The 23688-nt window shown below is 41.9% G+C and overlaps 1 protein-coding gene across 1 annotated transcript in view; it reads left to right on the forward strand.

Annotated features, from left to right (window-relative positions):
* The window catches only part of PKD1L1 (polycystin 1 like 1, transient receptor potential channel interacting), a 145432-nt gene that overhangs the window by 8064 nt on the left and 113680 nt on the right, over window positions 1-23688 (forward strand). Inside the window, exons 3-9 of the mRNA XM_012559424.1 lie at window positions 6310-6483; window positions 8381-8500; window positions 9015-9183; window positions 9716-9955; window positions 13057-13189; window positions 18084-18290; window positions 23298-23479. Coding sequence (XP_012414878.1) covers window positions 6310-6483; window positions 8381-8500; window positions 9015-9183; window positions 9716-9955; window positions 13057-13189; window positions 18084-18290; window positions 23298-23479 — 1225 coding nt within the window. The remainder of the gene's footprint in view (window positions 1-6309; window positions 6484-8380; window positions 8501-9014; window positions 9184-9715; window positions 9956-13056; window positions 13190-18083; window positions 18291-23297; window positions 23480-23688) is intronic.

Below are 23688 nucleotides of genomic sequence, written 5' to 3' on the forward strand. Positions count from 1 at the left end.
GTCAGAGCAGTCAGTGGTGGTAGACGGTCACCATCTAGCTGTACTGGACTCAGTCTGGTGGAGGCCTTGGTAGCTGTGGTCCATTAGTCCCCTAATGACTCTTGCTCACAGCACCAGTTATGCAAAGTAGTCCAGGGAAGCTGAGATCCTCCACCTCTGACACCAGATGTGTGGTGGATAATAAATCCTACTCCACACACCAACTGCGTCCTGCAGAAATCTCAACTTCCCTTCCCTGGACAGTCGTTGTAACTTCTCCCTCATCTCCATTCACCTGTGGCTAGGTTAGCAGGTACCAGACCCTTCTCTGTTTCTTAGTCCAATAATCTACTGGAATGACGCACAAATTCTAGGGAAAGGGCTGCCTTTAATCTAGCAGAAAAAAAGGATACAAACACAAAGGTCAAGGTCTGGTAGGGGGTCTCAGCACAAAGCTGCCATGTATGCAGGGGATGCACTTACCCTCTCAAGAGCAGCTGTTTGCTCTCACCAGCTAGAAAACTCCACTGATCCTCCCAAGGTGTTTATAGGCCTCCTTACAGTAGTCATGATATATTATATCATACCTCCTGAGGCTTAGTCAGCATCAGGCCCCCAGGTTGTCCCTTTGAGTCTGGCCAGCCCCCACTCATTGGCCTCAAGTGTGGTCCTGCTTTCAGGACCAAAGGCCAAACTGTTTACTGCAAGGTGGTTCCACACCTTGGACCCAAACATCTGAATGTTGTCTGTCAGTCATTCTGCTTTGTGCAGGTGTTCTGCTCTGTACTTGGAGGCCACCCAGTACCCAAGTCACTTCCCACCTCATCACAAGGTCCTAGCATAATTTAGTCACCCTTTTATTTTTCACCTTTTGGAGTTACTATGTTTTAGGTATTGCTCTTGTATACAGAGGAGTTGGCTTTGCTTTGTGATCCGTTCTGACAATCTTTATTTTAAGTAAATGAGTTTAGTGAATTTATATTTACTGAAATGGTAGATGTTTGGTCTTAATTCTGTCATATTTTACATTATGTGCTCTTTGTAAATGTTAAGATTTCATTGAGTAGCCCTGTTTTTCTTTTGTGTGTCTGTCTGAGTTGGTGTTCTGATAGTTGGAAGGGTTGTAGTCTTGTTCTACTTGTCCCCTTTTATTTTTAACTCTATTAAATGTCCCTATCCCTCTATTTCTTTGTTATTCATTACTTATTATGAACAGTGGCGAAGTTAGTATATTCCCTCCCTCTTCTTTAGTAATTTAAATTATCTGTATTAGTATTCACCTATCTGTTCTTAAATATGCTTATAAACCAATTGCCATGGATTCCATTCTGACTCATGGCCACTGCGTATGTGTCAGAGTAGAACTGTGCGCCACAGGGTTTTTAATGGCTGATTTTTTGGAAGTAGATCATCAGGCCTTTCTTCCAAGAAGTCTCTGGGTGGAACTGAACCTCCAAGCTTTCAGTTAGTAGCCAAGCGTGTTAACTGTTTTCACCACCCAGGGAAAAGCAAATATGCTTATACTTTTGTTAATTGTTCTGTTAAGTTTACATGTTCCCTTTTGATGTTCAGCAATTATAGAAAAGGCAATTTGCATTATCCCACAACTTCCCACCTCTTCTCTCTTCCCCTCCCAATTTGTTTTTTTTTTTGTGTAATTTCTATATTGTCAGGACATATAATATTTACATTTTTTCTGTCATCTAGTTTTCCACATTTGTTTTAGTCCTAGTTCTATAGTTAAATATATTCAATTCTCACCTTTAGTCCCCTGTCATAGTTTTCCCATTTGATTTGCTTAAGTTTGTTCTCTAGTAGATTTTTTAAGAAGACACATGGAAATAATATTCCCTGAGTTCCTGCGTGTTAAAACTGTTTGTTACCTTTATATCTGAATGATAATTTACTGACTCTTAAATCGTTGGTCACACTTTTTTCCCCCTTAAGGACTTCAGTTGTTTCTCTACTTTATTCTCTCATATAACCTGTTGCCATCTAGTCGATTCTGACTCATAGTGACGCTATAGGGCAGAGTAGAACTGCCCCATAGGGTTCCCAAGGAGCAGCTGGTGGATTCGAACTGCCAACCTTTTGGTTAGCAGCTGAGCTCTTAACCACTATACCACCAGGGCTTCCTGTCATATAACCCCCAAAAAACTAAACCAAACTCGTTGCCATCAAGTCAATCCTGACTCATAGCAACCCTATAGGGCAGAGTAGAACTGCCCCATATGGTTTCCATGGAGTGCCTGGTGGATTCAAACTGCTGACCTTTTGGTTAACAACTGTAGCTCTTAACCACTAACCCACCAGGGTTTCCTTTTGTATAAGAGTGGTTCTTAAATGTAGTCCTTAGACCAGCAGCATCAGCATCACCTGAGATTTGTTTGAAATACAGATTCTCAGACCCCACTCTCCCATTGCCACTGAGTTGATTCCTGAGTCAATTCAGACTCACAGCGACCCTATAGGACAGAGTAGAACTGCCCCCATAGGGTTTCCAAGGGGGCTGCAAATTTTCACAGAAGCAGACTGACACATCTTCCCCCTGCAGAGTGGCTGGTGAGTTCCAACCACTAACCTTTTGGTTAGCAACAAAGCACTTAACCATTGCGCCACCAGAGCTCCACGCTAGACCAACTGAATTAGACACTCTGGGCATAGAGCCCAGCAATCTGTGTTTTAAGTAGCCCTCCAGGTAATTAACTATATATTCTCATGTTGTAGTGATTCTAAAGTTGGCTTTTTTTCTCCTTTGTAGATGACTTGATGTTTTCATCTGGTTGCCAAAAGAATCATTTCTTTATTTTTGAAGTCTAACTGCATTACCAGAATATGTATCAGTGTTGCCCATTCTGGGTCAGCTTTCTTGGCACACATATGTGCCATTTTCATTTGTTTCTGAAAATATAACTTGAATTATATCTTTAGCTGTTTTTCTGTTCCAATATTTCGGTTTTCTTTTTGGGAGATTCTGCTTATACACATGTTATATCTCCTTTATCCTCTCTAATCCTTTTATGTTCTTTTTTTATTTTTTATTTCATCCAGCTTGCACTTCTCATTTTTTCTTCTATATCCCCTCTTTTGTGTCTTGCAGTTTCTATTCTTCATTGTAATCATTGAAATGTGGCCTTGATTTCTTGCATTTCTGCTCAGTGGTGTTGTATCATAGAAGCTATTGGTTACTTAAGTTGTTAAATCCTTTTATTTTCTCCTGGACAATATTTTTCAGGTAAATGATCTTAATCTGTTGTAAGTATTAACTGAACTTCCAGCCTTAAATCTTGTAGTACCTTATATATCCTGAATAATTTCTGTCTCTCTCTCTTCCTTTTCTCCCTCCTTCCCTCTTTCCCTCCCTTCCTTCCTTTTTTCCCTTTCTTCCTTCCTTTTCTTCTCTCTCTCTTTCTTTCTCTATTTCTTTATACTAGTACTCATAATTTAAAAGAACTGTCTTCTTTGCCTGGACTAATTATTTGCAGAAGATGTGTGTGTGTATGTCTCCAAGACTGTATTACAGACTAATTGAGACCTTTTTTTTTTTTTTTAACAAAATAAGATTTCATGTGTGAATTTATATAGCCTTTTCTTTTCTCTAGCTAATGAAATTAGGGAGTCAGAGTTTTCTCTACAATGCATACTCTTTTCTCCCCTACTGCCACAGAAGCAGAGTGCTTCTTACAAATATGGTTTGTCTATGTGATTCTTCAATTATCCCTCCCTCCCATGTCTCTCAGAACTAAAACCAAGTCCAGAGGGACTCTTGCTCCCAGCCCGTGCATCTCCATTTCTACTGTGGCAAGCAAGGGATACATATTTTACACTCATGGATATATCTTATTTTCAAAAAGCATAATTTTAAAATTGGCATTCACAACTGCCGAGTCTCCTTGACACTGAGCTCTCACTCCAGGACATCTTCTCTTTCTCCAGCAGGTTCCCATTCTTCCATGCTGGATTTCTATTGCATTAACATCTCTTGCATCTATTTTGGATTCTGAGTTTCACCAAAAAAAAAAGTTTGTATTTTTAATCATCTTTCCTTATTGCTTTGGGATTACTTCTCAGAAGATTCAGTGGAATGCTGTCTGTATCTCCATGTTCAAATTAGAAGGTTCTCTATTAATTTTAAGCATCTATAGTTTTATTACATGTTAATTGATTTATTTGTGGCTTTAAGAATAAAATAAGGAATTTGTGTAATATCTTCCCAATAGTGGTTAAGTCTAAAGTTAGCTTGAAAACTAAATATGCATAAGAATTTATCACACTCCAAGAGACAGAGTCCCAATGCCAAATCCATCTGAGTCCAAAACAAATTCTCTAAACTCTTATAATAACCTGTCTTTCCTAACTTTTAGTAATTAAATCTGCCTTTTAGACTGAAGCAGGAGCAATTTACTGATTTATACATCATACAGCTCTTAATTAAGTCCTGGTCCCAGTGAATGTGGGGATCTACTTGAGTGTCCATTTCCTCTTCTACTTATCATTAAAATTCATGCGCGATATTTGTTTGGACACAGTCATGAGAAAGAGCGTTACAAGAAAGAGGAATCACTCTTTATAGACTATGTCTCAGCATTTAAGATGTAGCTTCCAAGTTTCTTATATGGGTTATCTTGACCATACTTAGTGTGGTCTGCACTCATCACAGTGTTCCCACATCTTCCTGTATATTACCACGTATATTACTCTGCCTCATAAATATACTTTTCCTATTTAAAGTTATTTCCTCTTTTCTACTTCTTATTATGCTACTATTTGCAATTTCCCTCAGGTTCTTATATTTATTCAATATAATTTGCATGCAGAAAACAAAGGGAGGAAGGTCTATCTTAATTCCTAAGAAATAATTGCATACTCTATGCCTGGAATGAACCTTTTAACCTCTATGAGTTTTCCAATGTGCAAAATTCTATTGGTTATTTGATAAACATTCATTGTATACCTACTATGTGCTCTGAGTTGGTGTTTCGGGATGAGGAAGACAATGTGGTGCATCCTGAAAGGGAAGCACAGCCCAAGTTCCATGGCCAAATGCAGAATGGAGTCATTAATTCTGCCTGGGTCATTAAAAGAAGTTCTGGATAGGTAAGAGTTGGCCAGATGGAGACAAGAAGAAGGACACTGTAAATGAGAGAAAGGCTGTGCAAAGTGCGGAGTTGTCATAATGAATGGAGGTCTGAGAGGTGGAGCCTCGTTCTATATACATGACGAATCAAGTGTGTGCATGGCAGATGGCAAGAAGGGGTGAGTGGGACCAGATCAGCTAAGGGTGAAGGGCTTAGCTAAGGATTTTATCCTGTGACAATCAGGAATCATGTGACATTTTAAAGCTAAGGAATGACATGATCAAATGTACAATTTAAAAGTATTGTGTTAGAGATTGGACTTAGAGAATTGCTAAAGATCTTCCCAATTCAGTGAAATCGTCTAAGTATCTATTGCTGCATAACAACCCCCCCTAAAACTTAGTGGTTTAAAGAATGACCATTTATTTACTTCACAGTTCTGCTGAGAGTTCTTCTGGTTCTGTGCTGGTCTTACATGGGCTCATTTATGTACCTGTATCAGCTGCTAGCCAGCTAAGTGTCTCTGCTTCTGGAGGCGAGCTGGCTATAGGCAGGGTGGTTGGGGAGACTCAGTCATGTGTCTCTCATCCTTCGGCAGGATAGCCTGGGCTTCTTCCCATGGCAGCAATGACAGAGGACCAAGAACATCAAAGAGGGAAAGTCCAAGCACTTTTTAAATCTAGTGACCACAAGACTAGCACAGATTCAAGGGGTGAAGAAATACACTCGCCACCTAGTAGGACAAGCTGCCACGTCATATATAGTCATATTATAAGGGTGTGGAAGCAGGGGAAGAATTTGGAGTCTTTTTTTTTTTTTTAATATACCACAACAGCTTTTTGATATGTGTGACTGTTTGTTTCAGTATTTTTTGCCCAGATGTGGGATAGTCAACATCTGTTTTCATCCCTGTGAATATTTCCAACTACACAGGTTAGGCTATGTAATTTTCAGGGCCCAGCACAAAATGAAAATTCAGGCCCCTTTGTTAACAATTAATAAAAATTTCAAGATGGTGCATCAGAACGTTGAACCACGTGTGAGCTTTTCTGAGTGTGGCGCCCCATGCAACGGTGCATGTTGCACACTCATGAGGCTGACTCTACTACAAGAGATTAGAAAAATCCTTTATTGTATCAGTTCCCATATTAGTCACCCCGCCATAACCACTCATAACCCCAACATACCCAAATGTTAAATGTTATGCCTTCTTTTAAAAATTTACTGAATGGCCATTCTCTCTTTTTTCCAGAAGGTGTCTATATGCTCAAGGCAGTTATTTATGATGAGTTTTGTGGAACTGAAGTGGAACTTGGACCTTATTACATGGAGATTGGTCATGAGGTTGTGTCTGTGTTCATGAATTCCAGCAGTGTGCATGATGGTGAAGTTCTTACCTTTGCTGGCTCCCACACAGATCAGAAAAGTAAGACCTGCATCTGGAGCCTAAGCAGCCCAGCCACAGCCATGAGTGAAGCATGACTCTCTCTCTGCTTCAATGATATTCTTCAAGTTACAACAATTCTAAATTCAGACACATCATTCATCATTTACTGTTCTTTCCTTCAGAAAATGTTTATTGAAGAATACTGTAGTCTGGGGACAAGCAGAAGAAGTCATACAAGGTCCTAGTTTCAAGGAATTTATAATCTAGTAAAGGAATTAATATATGCCTATGAAAACTATGAGGTAGAGCATAAAAGTGTCTTAAGAAGGATATTGCTAAGGGGCTGGAAGATTTCAGGAAGAGGGGAGAATTACATTAACTGGGAGGATAAAGAATATTTGACGTAGGAGTTGGCATATGAGATAGACCTTGAAGAGGAGGGTTTGGACATGAAGAAATGGATGTGGGTGGAGCATTTCGAGCAGACAACATGCAATAAGCAGAAGCACAGAGATAAGAAGGAACAGTCACTGGAATTCATTGGGCACTACAATGGGCTAGACACTCCGCCAAGTGCTTTACCCACATTACCTCCCTTTATTATCACAATGACCCTGTGACTAGGTGCTCTTTTCATCTCAATTTTTGTAGAGGAGAAGCCCAAGCTTAGAGGCCAGTGGGGGTGGGAATGGTGAATTCCAGCCAAATATCAGCAACATTATGGAGATAAAATCAACACTAACCCAACAAGTGTGAGAGCCAAAGATAATTCCAAAGTGTTCAGACTAAGTGATTGGAATTATGGTTGTACATTTCCCAGAAATAGGACAGAGTAAAGCAAATGGGAGAAGCATCACGATGAACTCATTCTTGTAACTTGTTCTACACCTTTACTGTATGTTTTTCATATAATTCAATGTAATTAGTCTGCTGAGAAACTGTCTCTCCAAGAAAGTATAAAATATATATTTGTTGTTGTTGTTTTATTACCTATTGGCACACCATAACCACCTAATTGGTCATTCATATTTACTTGTCTAAATTTTTAATAAATAGACAGCTTGTCCACCCAGTATAAAAGCACAATCCTTGTATGTCCCCAGCCTGTTCCATAGCAGGATTTATAATCAGAAGCTCTGGGTTTTAATCCAGATCCACAGATTAATAAGTGATAATCTTGTACAAATCCATTAGTTGCACTTTCCTCAAGGTTGTTGACTATTGGACTGTGGTTAGAATTAATGCATGGTTAATAAGATGTCACTCTTATTCATGGGACATTTATTTTTCAGAAATTCTAGTGGATTGATGAAGCACACTTTATCACTATTATAAATAAATATTTTCTCTCTATAAAGAGAAAAACCATGCAGAACAACAACAATTTATAAACTTTTTAAATATCTTTTTATAACAGATAAGTTGTTTTAAATCTTCCAAAATTGTCCTCTTCCAAAATTGCAGAAAATGATTGTGATTTGTCCTCTTTATGTGTGTGTGTGTGTATAAAAATGTTACATAAAATTTGAGGGCTTAAAAGCCTCAGGCTTATTCTTGGACCCATTTTAAGAACCCCTGAGGCATAAGACTACTTAGTACACACATTGGAGAAATACTTTTAAAACAAGGCCATCTAACAAATTAATTAACCTATTTTCAAGTAATTAGCATATTTACTGCTAGGTAGGGAGTTCTCAAGAGAAACGGAGAAGACGCTTAAAGAAAATTTTAATGAGAGAAATTTCTGTGAGAGGAGAACTTCTGAGAGAAGTTGGCTTCAAAACACATGGTTTGAATTTTGAAATGCATTAGAATTCAAAGAAAAGAAGTAAAAAAAAAAGTTAAATATTGACCATGTTAAATATGATCATTCCTTGAGACAAGTGAATTAATTTTAAGGCTGTTTTTCTCTTACCTTCTTTTTTTCTTATTTTAGGCACTGTTGTCATGCATCATTTTCCATCCACTTCCTCATATAATGTGTCCTTCACTTCTCAAAACAAAGCGGGTGACAGCCAAGCCTGGCCCAGCGTGACTGTTTGGTATAAGATGCAGCGTACGTTTTTGTTCTAACTCCAGATTTAACAAATTCTCTTTTATACCATCAGTTGAGATTATGGCAGCCATAGTCAGCAGTATGTTCTGTTATCAGCTCTGCCTGAGACCCTCATTTGCCCTTGAATAGGCTCTTTATTGACCCACCGTTTGTTCTAGAGCTGCACTAGAACTCACGGGCATGAAGGCTTCAATCTAAAGGGAGGAGAATGTAGGGTATCAAGCAGAATCACCTGCCAGCTCCCCACACTATACCTTTAAGGAAAATTCCAAAAGGAGTTGGCCATATCGCTCTATGAGCTATTACTTTGATGACTTTTGAACTCAGTTCATAATTGCTTCTCAGGTCCTTAGAGCTGCATCACTGCCCACACAACCTTGTACCCACATTCAGAGGTTCGTTATCCATCACTCATATCCATGACTGAACGGGAAAGTAGAGGTACCAACCTCTACTGCACGAGTTCCAGCCCTTCCATTCTCAAGTATCTGTTCCCCTCTTTCTTTCCTCACAGCTGTTTCTGTCTACACAAATGGAACTGTGTTTGCCACAGATGCAGACATCACTTTTGTAGCTGTTACCAAGGAAATGAGACCCTTGGAGTTTGAGTGGCATTTTGGAGAAGACCCACCAGTGAGGACAACTTCAAGAAGCATAGAAAAGAGACTCCACATCCCACAGCGGTCCGTGAACATTGTCATAGTGATGTGTGTCTGGGGATAACGCAGCTTTACCTCAGTCTGAGGGTTATTGTGCTACCATTCAATTAATTTGATACAATTGTGTTGTAATGAGCCAGTAAGCACTTCAGGGGATTGAACTCAAATGTAGTTTTATAGTGTTGAGGGACTCCCTTCCTTCAGCCTGAATTGGGTGAAAGGGTGTGGGCTTTGAAACCAGAAAAACCTGGGTTCAAATCCCATCTTAGCCAGCAGTGTGACCTGAGAAAATTCCTTATCTGAAGAAAGCATAACGATGCCTTCCCCACTCACTTTGAGATGTGAATTAAAAAATAAAGAAGGGTGTTCAAAAATTTTTACTCTTCCTTCTTCCTGATTAAATGAAAATCATTAGGTGCTGTGGTAATTCCTACAAGTTAAAAGCCAGAATTCCCCTGCCATTCTCTTTGAAGTAATGTAGAGATTCTCTCTAACTCTGCCCTTGTTTCTCTCTTGTCATCTGACTTTTCTGGCCTCCGGGCGCCTCATCCAACAGGTACCAGGTGGTGGTCAAGGCTTCCAATGGGATCACTAGTGTGGTCTCTGAGCCCCACCCCATCAACATCCAGAAGAAAATTGTTGCCAATCGCCTCTTATCCACCTCCTCTGCTCTGGTAAATGCCAGTGTGACCTTTGAGTGCAGGATTAACTTCGGCACGGATGTTGCTTACCTGTGGAACTTTGGGGATGGTACTGTCGGTCTGGGAAACAGCACCAACACCCATGTCTACAGCAGGTAAGATACTCCAGGCACAGGTAAAGACCTTTCTGCAGCAGCAGCAGGGATTGACTTTGCAAGTCATCAGGACTCAGGTTCTCCAGAAACTGACTTGACTTTCAGTCAATATAGCTGACAGATATTTACCAGAGACAAATAAAACCCAGCTATTGCTCTTGAGGAGCTCAGAATCCAGGGGAAAGGCAAAGAGGTGAGCAGGTACTTTCAGAACAGCGGGTTGAGTCCTACAAAAGAGGTACAAGGTATTGTGGAAACACTCAGTATTCTTTGTAAAACCTAAGAGGGCTCACAGTGGCATTTGCATGAGTTGAAGATTAACTCCTGAGTAGGAGTTTGCCAAGGGAAAAGTGGGGGAGGGGATTCCAAACAGAGACAACCTAGGCAAAGGCACAAGGAAAGGGTGTCAATGGGGGGCATGTTCAGGAAATGAGAGAAGTTTGGAGGGATTAGTGTGATATGTATAGAAGGGAGGGGTGAGGAGAAGCGGGCATAAAAGCAGAGGGTACTTGGGGACAACTTGTAAAGGGCCTCAGTACCATATTGAAGAATTTGGATGCTATTCTTGAATTTGGCATTTACTGAGTAACCACTGGAGCTCTGGTGGTGCAGTAGTTAAAAGCTACGGTGTGCTACAGCTGCTAACCAAAAGGTCAACAGTTCAAATCCACCAGCTGCTCCTTGGAAACCGTATGGGGCAGTTCTACTCTGTCCTATAGGGTCACTATGAGTCGGAATCGACTCAACCGCAATGGGTTTGGTTTTGTTTTTTTTGAGCAACTACTGTTTCCCTTGAATAAAACGTTACGGAGATACAAGAAAGAGGTATGAGTGCCTTTGTCTAAAATAAAGTTTCCAGTTGCTTGGGGAGGTAGATATGCCCGTGGAAAACACGGGTGGAAACCCCAGGACTGCCTTACCTCACTCAAGCTTGGGAGGGAATTTGGCCCCTCCCTGTGCCTCGCATCTGAATCTGCCTGTGATCCCTCTGCCCTCTGTCCAGTCCTCAGGCCCACCACGTGACTTGGACCCGAGGTCTAGAGGCCACACCCCTTCTCTTAGGGATCTCTGCTTGGACTTAGGACTCACAGCGATGGTCCCCAGGCCCAGGTTTCCCTGAGAGTTTCAGCTTTTCCTTAGCTACTGGGATCAGACCCTTAGTTTCCCTTCTGATGATGAATTCATCTGCTTGGCCCATCAGTCCCAATGACAAGAGCTCTGCCTGGAAGTTCCTCAGTCTTGCTTTGACACACTTTTCACTCTGGGTCAGGAATCCTTCTCCAGAATTGAGTAATACAAGACATTCCACTCAATGGGGTTCAAGCCCTGCCTGGACTGGATGCCTCTCAGTTGATGGGAGCCCCCATTCCTAACTTGACCTACACTTTGGCCAGGCCTTCCACGGCTGCCTGGGATTTGCCCCATAGGGCCCAGCCCCCTTTGCAGGTGGCCAGCACCCTCAGTCTGGTGCACTGAAAGGGCTTTAGGGTCATGTTGTCACTTAAAGGTTGGCTGTGCCACATTTTACCTGGGTAAACTTGAACTTCACTTCTCTTCTCCTCACTTATTTAATCTGTAAAATGGGGATAGGGATTTCCACCTGACAGGCTTCTGTAAAGCACTAATGAGATAATACTGATAAAGGGACATACCCTTATTCTCCCCAAATGTGGGTCTGGCCAAGATCTCAGTCCCTCTTCCTCATATGATAACACCAGGAATTGTTTCTCTACTAATAGAAAGAGGAAGCTGATCAGAACAATACCCCTTTTGTATGGGCCTGGCTTGCGCACAGAGATGCCCCTTAGCAGTGTGTGAAAGCTGGGTGGCACACATGGTTAAGCACTCAGCTACTAAGCAAAAGGCTGGCAGTTTGAATCCACCCAGAGGTGACTTCGAAGAAAGGCCTGGTTATCTACTTCCAAAAGTTAAGTCATTGAAAACCCTATGGAGCAAAGTTCTACTCTGACACACATGGAGTCACTACGAGTTGGAATTGACTTGACAGGAAATGTTTTTTTTGAGAGGCCTAAGGGAAGGCATAGAACCTTCCACCTGCTACAGTCTCAGGAACTACTTCACACCATCCTCTCCAGCCATCCTGGTCTGGCTCCCTGGCCTCTGTTTGCGTCTGTGCCTTGTTCCTCACACGCACTCTCTGGATGTGTCTCTTGGGTCCAGACTCTGCATCCACACAATGCTGTATTTTCAGTGTTTTCTCATGGCCCCTCCACTGCAGACACTCCATTCCCAGGACTGAGCCCGCCCCCACAGTGAGGACAGGCATGCATCTCCATGTGAACTGGGAGGCAAAACCCAGCTTCCTGAACCAGGGAAGTAATGGCTGCACAGTCTGCCTGGGACCCTGAACAGGGGGCTCTGGGTCAGGGTCAGGTGGAATTCCCAGGCAGGGCCCCAAGCTCAGGGCAGCTGGGATCCTAAGCAGCCTTCCAGAAAGGCTTTAGAACATAACAAGGCCAAAGGTTATGTATCAAACCCAGGCCGCGACATACATCTCAGGACAAACCACAACTCCTTAGTATCACATCCATGGTATGGGCCCTGTGGCCCTTCCCTGCTGACCTTCTGGCCCCTCTCCTACCTCTCCGATCCTGTCAGCCCCATGCTGCTTTTGTTTCCGGCACACACTTGGCACCTGTGACCACCTGGCACATTCCGGCCTGGGCTCCATGGCCCATCTTAGGTATGACCCCTCTGTGTAGCCTCCATGTGCTGCATACCGTGGACTTGGGCCTCCCACCATGGAGCTCTGCGGGAGTCTGTGGGAATTTCGGTGGCTGCACCTGCCGTGGTGTTCAGAGGGAAGCAATTCATTCTCACGTGGATTACTTTTCTTTTAGAACATGCAACAGCAGTGTGGGAGTTCAGCTCCTGTCCTGACCCACGCTGGATGGGGAGCTGGTCTATTAGTAGGACACAAAATGGCTTATGTGGAAATCAGCCTCAGGACTTTCTCCCATCTGGTCTTATTCTTGGAGCTGACTTGCCATCAATTACTGCAGTTATGCAGATCTAGGATGGTTATGTGGGATTAACGAAGACTAACATACAGGCTCTTCATTTCCATGCATCTCTCCTAGGGAAGGAGAATTTACAGTGGAGGTCCTCGCCTTTAACAAGGTCAGCTCTGCCTCACTAACAGAGCAGCTTTTCATCGTGGGCACATCCTGCCAGCCTCCGCCAGTGAAGAACATGGGGCCTGGGAAGGTCCAGGTAGGTGTAACAGTCTCATTCGGCCTTGCCTCTGAGCTGAGCCCAGTGGCAGGAGTGGCGAGAGCTTTAGGCAATGAAGCGATGCTTTGTTAGGTTTATCCTGCTGCCTTTTTTATACAAAGGCGCGCCTCTGAAGGGGTTCTGAGCATGGCAGACACGTCCACCCTGCCTTTGGCGGAAGGGAAAAGCCTTACTTCAGGCATGTGAATAAGCCTTTTATTCGCCTATATTACACTGGTATTCAGCACAGCTTGCTTTAAGGAGGGCTTTTTTTTTCAACTGTGTGGCGAACTGTAGCCTTCTCAGGACGAAGGCAACTTGAATATATAGGACAGCAAAATAAACAGAAATTGTAAGTTATTTGTTGAGCACCTGCTATACTGGCAAGTGACATTCTGGTCCTTGGAAACTCAGGTTTGGGTTTGCAAACTATGAGGTTTGGGTTCGGAAAAATAGCGTTTCAGTTTATTTAGTTTCTTTGAAGCCTTTGATTTAGAGCAAATTTTCCTTTTCGGGACAAAGTTGATCAAATGGCAAATTGGAATTAAAATCTGTGACTTGGCTGCATTTCCTAAAATGTTTTTTGTGGCATTCTAGCCTGAAGAGTTCAATTGCTCGGCACCTTTGAGTCTCAGGGGCACCTCCCTCAGGCTGTGGCAGCAGAGACAGACAAGCTCATTTCAACACCCCAGGGCAAGGATGTGTCCTCCTGGGAGCCGCATTGCACAGAGCCATCCATCACGGGGCTCCTTGCAAATATCGTGTCCCCTTCCAGTAAGATCAGGCCAGTGAGCATGTCTGTGCGGAAGTGGGTTCTCGGAGTGTGGGAGATGGACAGAGAAGTAAGGGAGCTAAAGCTAAGAGCAGACACAGGGAAGGGCACAGGCAGAGGGATCAGGCTTGAATCCTAACTGCTACCAAGTTGAGCTGTGTGATACCACCTTTCTATCAGTTAAAAATGGGCAAATATCAGGAATGCCATAGGTTCAAACTACTGATCAACTGTGTGACGTTGGGTTAATATTTTTTATATATTTGATCCTCAGTTTCTCCACCTGTAAAACAGAAAACAGTATTTCTGTTACAGAGTTGTTATAAGAATTAAATGAGAAGCTAGAAGTAAAATAGTTAGGACACTGTTTAACGAGCACCAGTTTTCTGGTTACCACGTGAAGAGAAGATCCACTGTGGTGTGGTAGACATAGCATGTGACTGAGAATCAACTCATTTAAAAATGATAACTTCCTTTTTCTGAATATACAATAGAATGTGTCCATTTTAGAAAATGTGTAGATAATGAAAAGTATAAAGAAAACATGGTATCATCTGAAATTCTTCAATCAGGAAATAGCCAGTATTAACAGTCTGATGTATTTATTTTTAGTATTTTTTTTAAAGAGTCTTTATATGAGTTGTGTAAGTTAAGAGCTGGGTTGCTAATCAAAAGGTCAGCAGTTTGAATACACCAGCCTCTCCTTGGAAATCCTATGGGGTACTTCTACTCTGTCCTATAAAGTCGTTACGAGTCGGAATCAACTTGACAGCAACGAGTTTGTTTGTTTGTTTTGGTAGGTTTGTGCATAACAAAATTGAGACAACTGCATTATAGTGTGACTAATTTCTCTTGTTATTAGTCTTCTGATCACATGATTTAAATGGAAGTATAATCTTAAATCATATATACAAAATATTCAATATTTTCATGTCCTCATTATTAAACATTTAGTGTTTCTAATTTTTTATCAATATAAATAACGTTCTGTACACAAACCTTTCAGCATGTCTATGATACTTCATAGGCATAACTCCTAGAAATTATAGAACCAAAGACTATTGGTGCCTTTTCCAGGATCTTGATAAACACCTCGCCAATGTCCTGGTGGGGCTGTGTCAGCACCTGAGAAGAGTGCCTGTACCACTGGAGCTTTTCATAGTGTTTAATGTTTGTTATTATTAATAGGCTAAAAATTGGCATTTTATCATTAAAATTTGCTGTACAAAGCCGTTGCCATCGAGTCAATTCCAACTCATAGCAACCCCACAGGTCAGAGCAGAACTTCCTGATAGGGTTTCCAAGGAGCGGCTGTGGATTCGAATTGCCAACATTTTGGTTAGCAGCAGAGCTCTTAACTACTACACCACTAGGGCTCCTAAAATTTGCTGTAACTCATGTAAATCTGAGCAGTTTTGTGACAAGTCCAAGAATCGCATCATATTCAGAGCAGAAAAAATAAAAAATAATTTAAAAGTAATTTAACATGACTAAAGCCACTTAAAGAATGTCAAAGGTGAAATTCCACTAATAGAGAACACTAATTTTTCTTAAAATCCCATTTCCCAACTCCTTTTAGAAATCTTGCCTGTTCAATTTTTATAAGAGACTGTCTTAGTTATCTAGTGCTGCTATAACAGAAATACCGTAAGTGGGAGGCTTTAGCAAACAGAAGTTAATTTTCTCACTGTTTATGAGGCTACAAGTCTGAATTCAGGGTGCCAGCTCTAGGGGAAGGCTTTCTCTCTCTGTCAGCTTTGGAGAAAGGTCCTTGTCTCTTTGAACTTCTGCTTCTGGGTGATCTTCATGTGGCTTGGTGACTCTCTTCCCCCATCTCTGCTTCTCTTGCTTGCTTGTTTAATCTCTTTTATATCTCAAAAGAGATTGATTTAAGACATACATACACTACACTAATCCTGTCTTAGAAACATAACAAAGAAACCCATTCCCAAATGGGATTATAACCACAGATATAGGGGTTAGGATTTACACACATATATTGGGGGGACACAATTCAATCCATAACAGAGACCTGGAAAAGAGAATTCCTCAAGGCGGAACCTTGCATTCATTTTCTCCCCAGCATGGGAGGGACTATGTCCAGTGGGCCTTTCTTGCTTCTACCAACCTCAGGAAGGTTTGACTTTCATCAGGTTCAGTGTATGGTAGGACAGCTTGTTCTTAGAGGATGAGGAAGGGAAGAAAGGGGGTTGGAAAGACAGAGTGGCTGGGAATGATAAAGTTTATGAACACATAGGTATTATATTTCCCTGTGTCATTGTATTTTTTGGATTATTACTGTTAGCAAATATGTTTTTATAAACTTATGAATAGCTATTTATAGTTTAATTTTTTATTATTAAAATGTTCAAGCATAAATAACAGTAGAGAGAATAATATAATGAACTTATCACCTATACTGAACAAATATTAATATTTTGCCATATTGCTTTATGTATGTTTTCTTTGATGAAATATTCTATAGTCATTCCCAAATAGCATGACATTTAACCCCTGAAGACTTCAGTATGTGTCTCTAAAAACTAAGAACATTTTCTTAGATGAACACAATGCCATAGCACAACTGTTATCACTCCTCTTTCTTAATATAATCAAAACCTGGTCCATAATCAAATTTCAATCTCCAGAATATCTTCATGCAGTAGTTGGTTTGATTGGGATGCACAACATTTCTTTTGTTAAAACAAACAAACATAAACAAACAAAAAATGCTTTCTCTAATCCATGAGGTTAAAAAAAAACCATTGCCATCGAGTTGAATCTGACTCATAGTGACCCTATAGGACAGAGTAGAACTGTCCCATAGGGTTTCCAAGGAGCAGCTGGTGGATTCGAACTACCAACCTTTTGGTTAGCAGCCGAGCTCTTAACCACTGCACCACCCCTGCTCCAATCGACTAGGTGGGACTACACCAAACAAACAACCAAACTTGTTGCCGTCATGTCAATTCTGACTCATCACGACCCCATAGGACAGAGTGGAACTGCCCTATAGGGTTTCCAAGGAGCGACTAGTGGATTCGAACTGCTGACCTTTTGGTTAGCAGCTAAACTCTTAACCACTGGACTACCTAGAACTGCAAGGTTACCTTAAATATATATAATTTGTACATGCATACAAGAATAAATGCTCAATTCTTTCCCCTCATCACCAGTGTTCAGAGTAGGAAGTTGGGGCACTAGTTACTTCCAATGGCAGCAGATGAGTTGTGTGTGCTTGTGTGTTTTGTGGGGACAGGGGAATCCTCTCTGTCTCTTTTAGCATCATTGATTTTTTATATATTGATACTATTCAATAAATTATAGACATTACCTGTTTGATCCTCATTTGGGCTTATTTGGGGCCTATGAAACATTCTTTAGGCTGGGCTGTGATGGCCTTCTGCCACGACTTCATTAGTCTTTGAAAGCTTCTTTCCTCTTGGCACAACAGCTGCCCCAACTCTGGAATTGGCCATGTCTCCAAGGAGCCCTGACCCTTTTAATTAGTATTTAGAGACTGGAATCTGGCACCAGGGTGGTTATTGTTCCTGGGTTGTCATTGCTTCTGAGCTTTTCAGTGTATAGTACTAGTAAACATGAATTCAAAATAAAGTCAAATAAGTCATGATTTTATATTGATGTTTCACATTCAGAAAGCATTATTTATGTAAACTTTATATTTTTTTGTATTTGTATTCTCTTATACTAAAATCTTGGTTCCTAAAACATTAGCATAATTAGCATTTTTTCTAATAAGTACACAAAATACTTACAATGCAAATATTAGCACAGGAAAGAAAACTGCTGAATGAACTTTGATTTTCTTTGCAGTCCTTTTTGCCCTTAGAATAATTCCCATTAAGAGTATATACTCAAAATACTCTACATTAAAGTCACTTTTTTCCTAGGTTACTTGTTTCAAATAAGGTTACATTTCTTTCGGATTTTTAGGGGTTGTTTTTTTTCTTTTTGATTTAATTTAATTTAGAATATATGAAATATTTACAGGTTTCACTGTAGTTGGAGTTTCACAGTTGCAAAGTCAATTTTTAGTAATTCACTATTTTATCAGATATAATGGGAATTTTAATGAGGCATCATTTCTTTTTTAATACTTAGGTATGGCGGTCTCAGCCAGTGAGACTGGGAGTGACCTTTGAAGCTGCCATTCTCTGTGACATTTTCCAAGGCCTTTCTTACACCTGGAGCTTTATGAAGTCTAATGGCTCCCATGTGTCCCTTCCCCCTGCTGTTGACATCCACAGACAAACCGTTACTGTCCCAAGCTACTTTCTGGAGTACGGAAACTATACTGCAGTTGCTAAGGTCAGTGAGCTGACTGGAAGCTGGTGTTGTTAAGTCTACTATACTACGTGCACAATGAAACCATTACTTTCCATGAGCCTGTTAGCAAGAGCTCAGCATTTTAGCTCTACACGGATTCTGTCAAAGAAAGGTGGGGGGTTGCTTTAAAAAAATGTAGATACAATTTCCACAGAAATGCTTAACCAACTCGAGAGAACAAATTATGTTCAAACACTGGCAAAGTAATTGATTCAAACTGCGTCTAAAACTCCTCTGTATTCATTTAAGAACAGTTTCCTGGGCACTTAGGTGGACTAAGCCACTGTGCTTGTAATGGGTATGTCAGAAGACTACCTGTGTTGTTGAAGAGCTCCTCACCTAGAAAGGAAGAGAGAACACTAGTCAGAGAGCAGGAGCGCAAAGAAGCATCCCCATGATGGGCTTCAGCTGGTGCTCAGTGCAGTGTGGCTGAAAATATGCGGGTTCAGAAAGGGGAGAGGCACTGCTGCAAGAGTAGGCTTCACGGGGAGAGGTCTGGCAGAGAGATCAGAGAGAGCAAGTTCACGGGGATAGGATTTGGGGGAGGTGACAGCTGGGGTGAAAGCTAGGGAGGAGGTCAGAGCTTGTGATCTGCTTGGAGCACAGGGAGTCAGGGGGGAACCCTGGAGAAGGACTTTGGAATCAGACTGTGCAGATGGTGAAGGCCAGGCTGAAGATAGGGGACTGGAGACCAGACCAGTGCCCCCCAAAACTATCTGCAGGAGAGGGACTTTAAAAAAAAAATCTGCTGTGGATGGACATATGGTCCCACTGTACATCAAGATCAGCTCAGGCCCCATAGCTCAGCACTGAAGCTCTTCAACACCCAGACTATTGTACACCTGGTTCACAGAAACAAGTTTACAATCAAGTGCTTGAATGCCATGGCAATGTCAAACTCTGATACGAGTTTCCCAATTACCTCATTGTGGACCAGACCGGCAGCAATTCACTGGATGACAGAGGGCTGCAGACTATGCTTTGAGTACCATTGTTTTAGATGTAGGTAATGGGAAAAATCAGAGGTTTCAGAGTATGATCCATGTTCCACTTTGAAAATATTAATTGGGAAACAGTTGGAAATAGACTGAAGGATAGGATGATGAGAGAGCATTCTAATAGTAAAGCCAAGAAATAACTAGAGGCTGAAACAGGATAGAGGCAGTGGGACTGGAGAGCAGAACAGGACAGGGTGAGCAATTGACTTTCCCCAAAATAAAAAAGACCCGTTGCCATTGAGTCGATTCTGACTCATAGGGACCCTATAGGACAGAGTAGAACTGTCTCATAGGGTTTCCAGGGAGTGGCTGATAGATTCGAACTTCCAACCTTTTGGTTAGCAGCTGAGTTCCTAAGCACTACACCACCAGACCTGCCAAGATGACTGATTAATTGTAGGTAACTAAAGGGAAATCCAAAGGCAAATCTGGAGACTGGATAAGTGGAGGAGGGATGCTGTTCCTTCATTTGCCCAATGAAGCAGAGTGCCTATTGGTGTCTGGCTACATGCTAGGCACTGCAGAGATGGGAGGACGAATGAGGCATAGCCTTGGCACACTTGACCTCAACAGCCTGGTGTGCCTGGTAGATGGTACACAACAGTCTATCATTGTTAAGCTATTAGCTGCCATGGAGTCAGCCCTAACTCAAGGCTGCCCCGTGCACAAGGGAAAAAGGTTGTTTTTTTTTTTTTTAATTTTTTTTTTTATTGTGCTTTAGATGAAGCTTTACAGAACAAATAGTTTCTCATTAAACAGTTAGTATACATATTGTTTTATGGCATTGGTTAACAACCCCACAACATGTCAACACTCTCCCTTCTCGACCTTGGGTTCCGTATTACTAGCTTTCCTATCCCCTCCTGCCTTCTAGTCCTTGTCTCTGGGCTGTTGTGCCCCATTAGTCTCGTTTTGTATTATGGGGCTGTCTAATCTCTGGCTGAACGGTGAACCTCGGGAGTGACTTCATTACTGAGCTAAAAGGGTGTCTGAGGGCCATACTCTCGGGGTTTCTTCAGTCTCTATCAGGCCAGTAAGTCTGGTCTTTTTATGTGAGTTAGAATTTTATTATACATTTTTCTCCACCTCTGTCCAGGACCCTCTGTTGTGATCCCAGTCAGAGAAGTCAGCGGTAGTAGCCAGGCACCATCTAGTGGTACTGGGCTCAGTCTGGTGGAAGCCGTGGTAGTTGTGGTCCATTAGTCCTTTGGACTCATCTTTCCCTTGTATCTTGTTTTCTTCATTCTCCCTTGCTCCCGAAGTGGTGAGACCAGTGGAGTATCTTAGATGGCTGCTCACAGGCTTTTAAGACCCCAGACGCTACTCACCAAGGCAGAATGTAGAACATTTTCTTTATAAACTACATTATGCCAGTTGAGCTAGATGTGGAACAAGGTTCTGTGTTATTTCCATCATCAGTTCAGATCAGACCATTGTGATTCATAGAGTTTTCATTGGCTGATATTCAAAAGTAGACCACCAGGTGTTTCTTCCTAGTCTATCTATGTCTGGAAGCTCTGATGAGACCTGTTTAGCCTCACAGCAACATGCAAACCTCCACTGACAGACAGATGATGGTTGTGCATGACAACAAGCTATAAAGGTGTGATAAATGCCCAAACTCCTTAGAAGCAAGGATCACAAGACTTTGTCTTACTTTGGACGTGTTATCAGAAGGGACCAGTCCCTGGAGAAGGACATCACGCTTGGTAAAGTAGGCGGTCAGCAGAAAAGAGGAAGGCCCTCAATGTGATGGATTAACACAGGGGCTGCAACAATGGGCTCAAACATAGCAACGATTGTGAGGATGGCACAGGACCGGGCAGCATTTCGTTCTGTTGTATGTAGGGTCGCTATGAATTGGAACTGACTTGATGGCACCTAAACACCTAACAACAAAAAGCACCCAAACAGTGAATGAGCCAAGTGCCAAGGGAACTCAGAGGAAGGGGAGGCTATTGAGCCAAATCTTTGAAGACTAGGGGAGGGATTTCAGCATGGAGGTAAGCGTGCATGAGGGCAGGGAGAAGGTGTGAGATGAGGCAGGAGCAACTAGGTTTTGTTGGGGTGAGTGGTGGGAATGAGGCTGGAAACAATGGGGGGGGTGGTTTCCTTCTGAAGGCAATAGAAAGGAAAGCATGATGGGGAAGAAGACTTGGGGTAAGAGCATGTCTTCATTATTGAATGAGTTTAGTTTGAAATTTTAAGAGAATATTCAGGTGGAGTGTCTAGCAGAGTAGTGAAGTGAGGGCAGGAGCTGGTGGAGATTTTTGGGGAGCTATGTACACAGAGGGAGAGTGGAAGCAGGGGAGTGGTGGGGTCAGCCTCCTGCCTTGATGGGAAGAGTGAAAAGAGAAAGAGAAGACAGCCCAGGCCTGGAAGACAACAGCTGTAGGGGACAAGAGCAAGGAAAAGAGCTTGAAAAGGAGGTACTTTCTTGGTTGTCTATGTATAATATAATGGAGTCCCTGGGTGGGGCAAATGGTTAAGCACTCGAATACTAGCTTAAAGGTTGGTGTTTCAAGCCTACCCAGAGACAGCTTGGAAGAAAGGCCTGGCCATATGCTTCTGAAAGGACACAACCTTTAAAACCCTATTCAGTAGTTCTGCTCTGCACACATGGGGTCACCAAGAGTCAGAATCAACTCAACGACAGCTAACAACAAAAACAACATGTATGATATAATAGCATCAGAAGGATTCTTTTCGCCAGTTATACTTAAATTTAATTTTAAAATAGTGAAAATATTTTGTATTAATTATATTCTACAAAATCACTTGTTCCTGATTCAGTCCGTATGGAGGTTTCCTGGAAGCCGACTCCTAGGGTGGTAGTTCTAAGCCATATTGAAGTGACCTGGAAGCAGAACTCCTCGGAGATCATTAGTGAGCCCTCCTCCATCCATCAGCCTGAGCTTTCTGATGTTATAGTTGAGGCGAGAATGGGGGAGGGTTTTTCCTCCAGAGGCTATCTGGCCAGCTTCCCAAAGAGCGCTTCCAATGAAATTCATCTGCCGTGGTATAGCCCTCAGCTTTGCAGGTCCATAAACATGGTCCAGGGACTGGGTCGTGCTGTGTGAGCTTAAAAATATTTGCCTTAAATTTCATTTATATTTCTTCAATTCCATAATATGTTTGGGGTTTACAAAGAAGTAGCTTAAGGAAATGTATGTCACACAAAATCCACCAAAAAACCAAAAAACCTGTTACCATCGAGTTGATTCTGACTCATAATTTAGTGTCAACAGAGAAGTTTGAAAACTGTAAAACATGTGCATACATGGAAATTGTTATTTAAGGTGTTAGGAAAGTCCCAACTTTGTACATTAATACACACCTAGCTAGGAAAATGCTAGCACTTTCGTTGACTCCAGCCAGTTTATCTCCCAAGAGTCACAAAGCTGGTTGAAAAATAATGACGTTTTTCCATGTAGCCCTTAAAGCCATTAGTTGTAGCCAATGAAGTATTTAGACTCATCAGTTTCATTTCTACATTTAAGAGGAACATCCAGCTCCAGCCCTCGTCCTATTTCATTACTGTCTTAGTTTCCTAGTGCTGCTGTAACAGATATACCACAAGCGGGTGGCTTTAAAGAATAGAAATTTATTTTCTCACAGTTTTGGAGGCTAAAAATCCAAATCCAAGTCTTGACCTTGTCAATGATGTCTTTCTTGTTGGTAGTACAGGTTGTTCCTCCATTCCTTGGCCTTCCTTGGCTAGTAGATGATCTTCACATGGCGACTGACCTCCCCCATATGTGTGCATGTCTTTGTGTCTATTCTGGTCCTTTATAACTCAGAAGTGATTAGATTTAGAACCCACCCTATTTAGGTAAGATATAATTAAAATAACAAAGAAAACTCTCTTTCAAAATAGTATCACATCCACTGGTACAAGGGCCAGGAATTCAACACATATTTAGCGGGGCAGGGGAACACAATTCAATCCATAACAACCACCCATGTGACTGTCCTGTCATTTATGTTACAGGTTCAAGTCAAAGGCAGCATGGTGCACAGCAACTACTCAGTGGGGGTGGATGTTCGAGCCAGGACCCCCGTCAGTGTGGTCTCAGAGGGCACACACCTCTTCATCACCAAGGCTCCCTCCTCCACCATCGTCCTCAGTGGGTCCCAGTCCTATGACCCCGACAGCCCGGGTACACCTCTCAGGTGAGCACCACAGGTACTGTGCGGCTGATTTACCCGGTACTCGCATTTATCTATATCCTGTTCCTTCTCCAAATGCATACTTTGGAATTCAGAATCGTTGGTGTTAGAATCCTGCCGAACAGGTATAATTATTTTTTAGTGCATCAAAGGCCACAGGAGCTCCCAGGCACTGTGCAGCAACCACATCTGTTTCCATTATAGCGTCTGTC

The sequence above is a fragment of the Trichechus manatus genome, unplaced genomic scaffold (assembly GCF_000243295.1).
Source record: "Trichechus manatus latirostris isolate Lorelei unplaced genomic scaffold, TriManLat1.0 scaffold00247, whole genome shotgun sequence".
Taxonomy (NCBI): domain Eukaryota; kingdom Metazoa; phylum Chordata; class Mammalia; order Sirenia; family Trichechidae; genus Trichechus; species Trichechus manatus.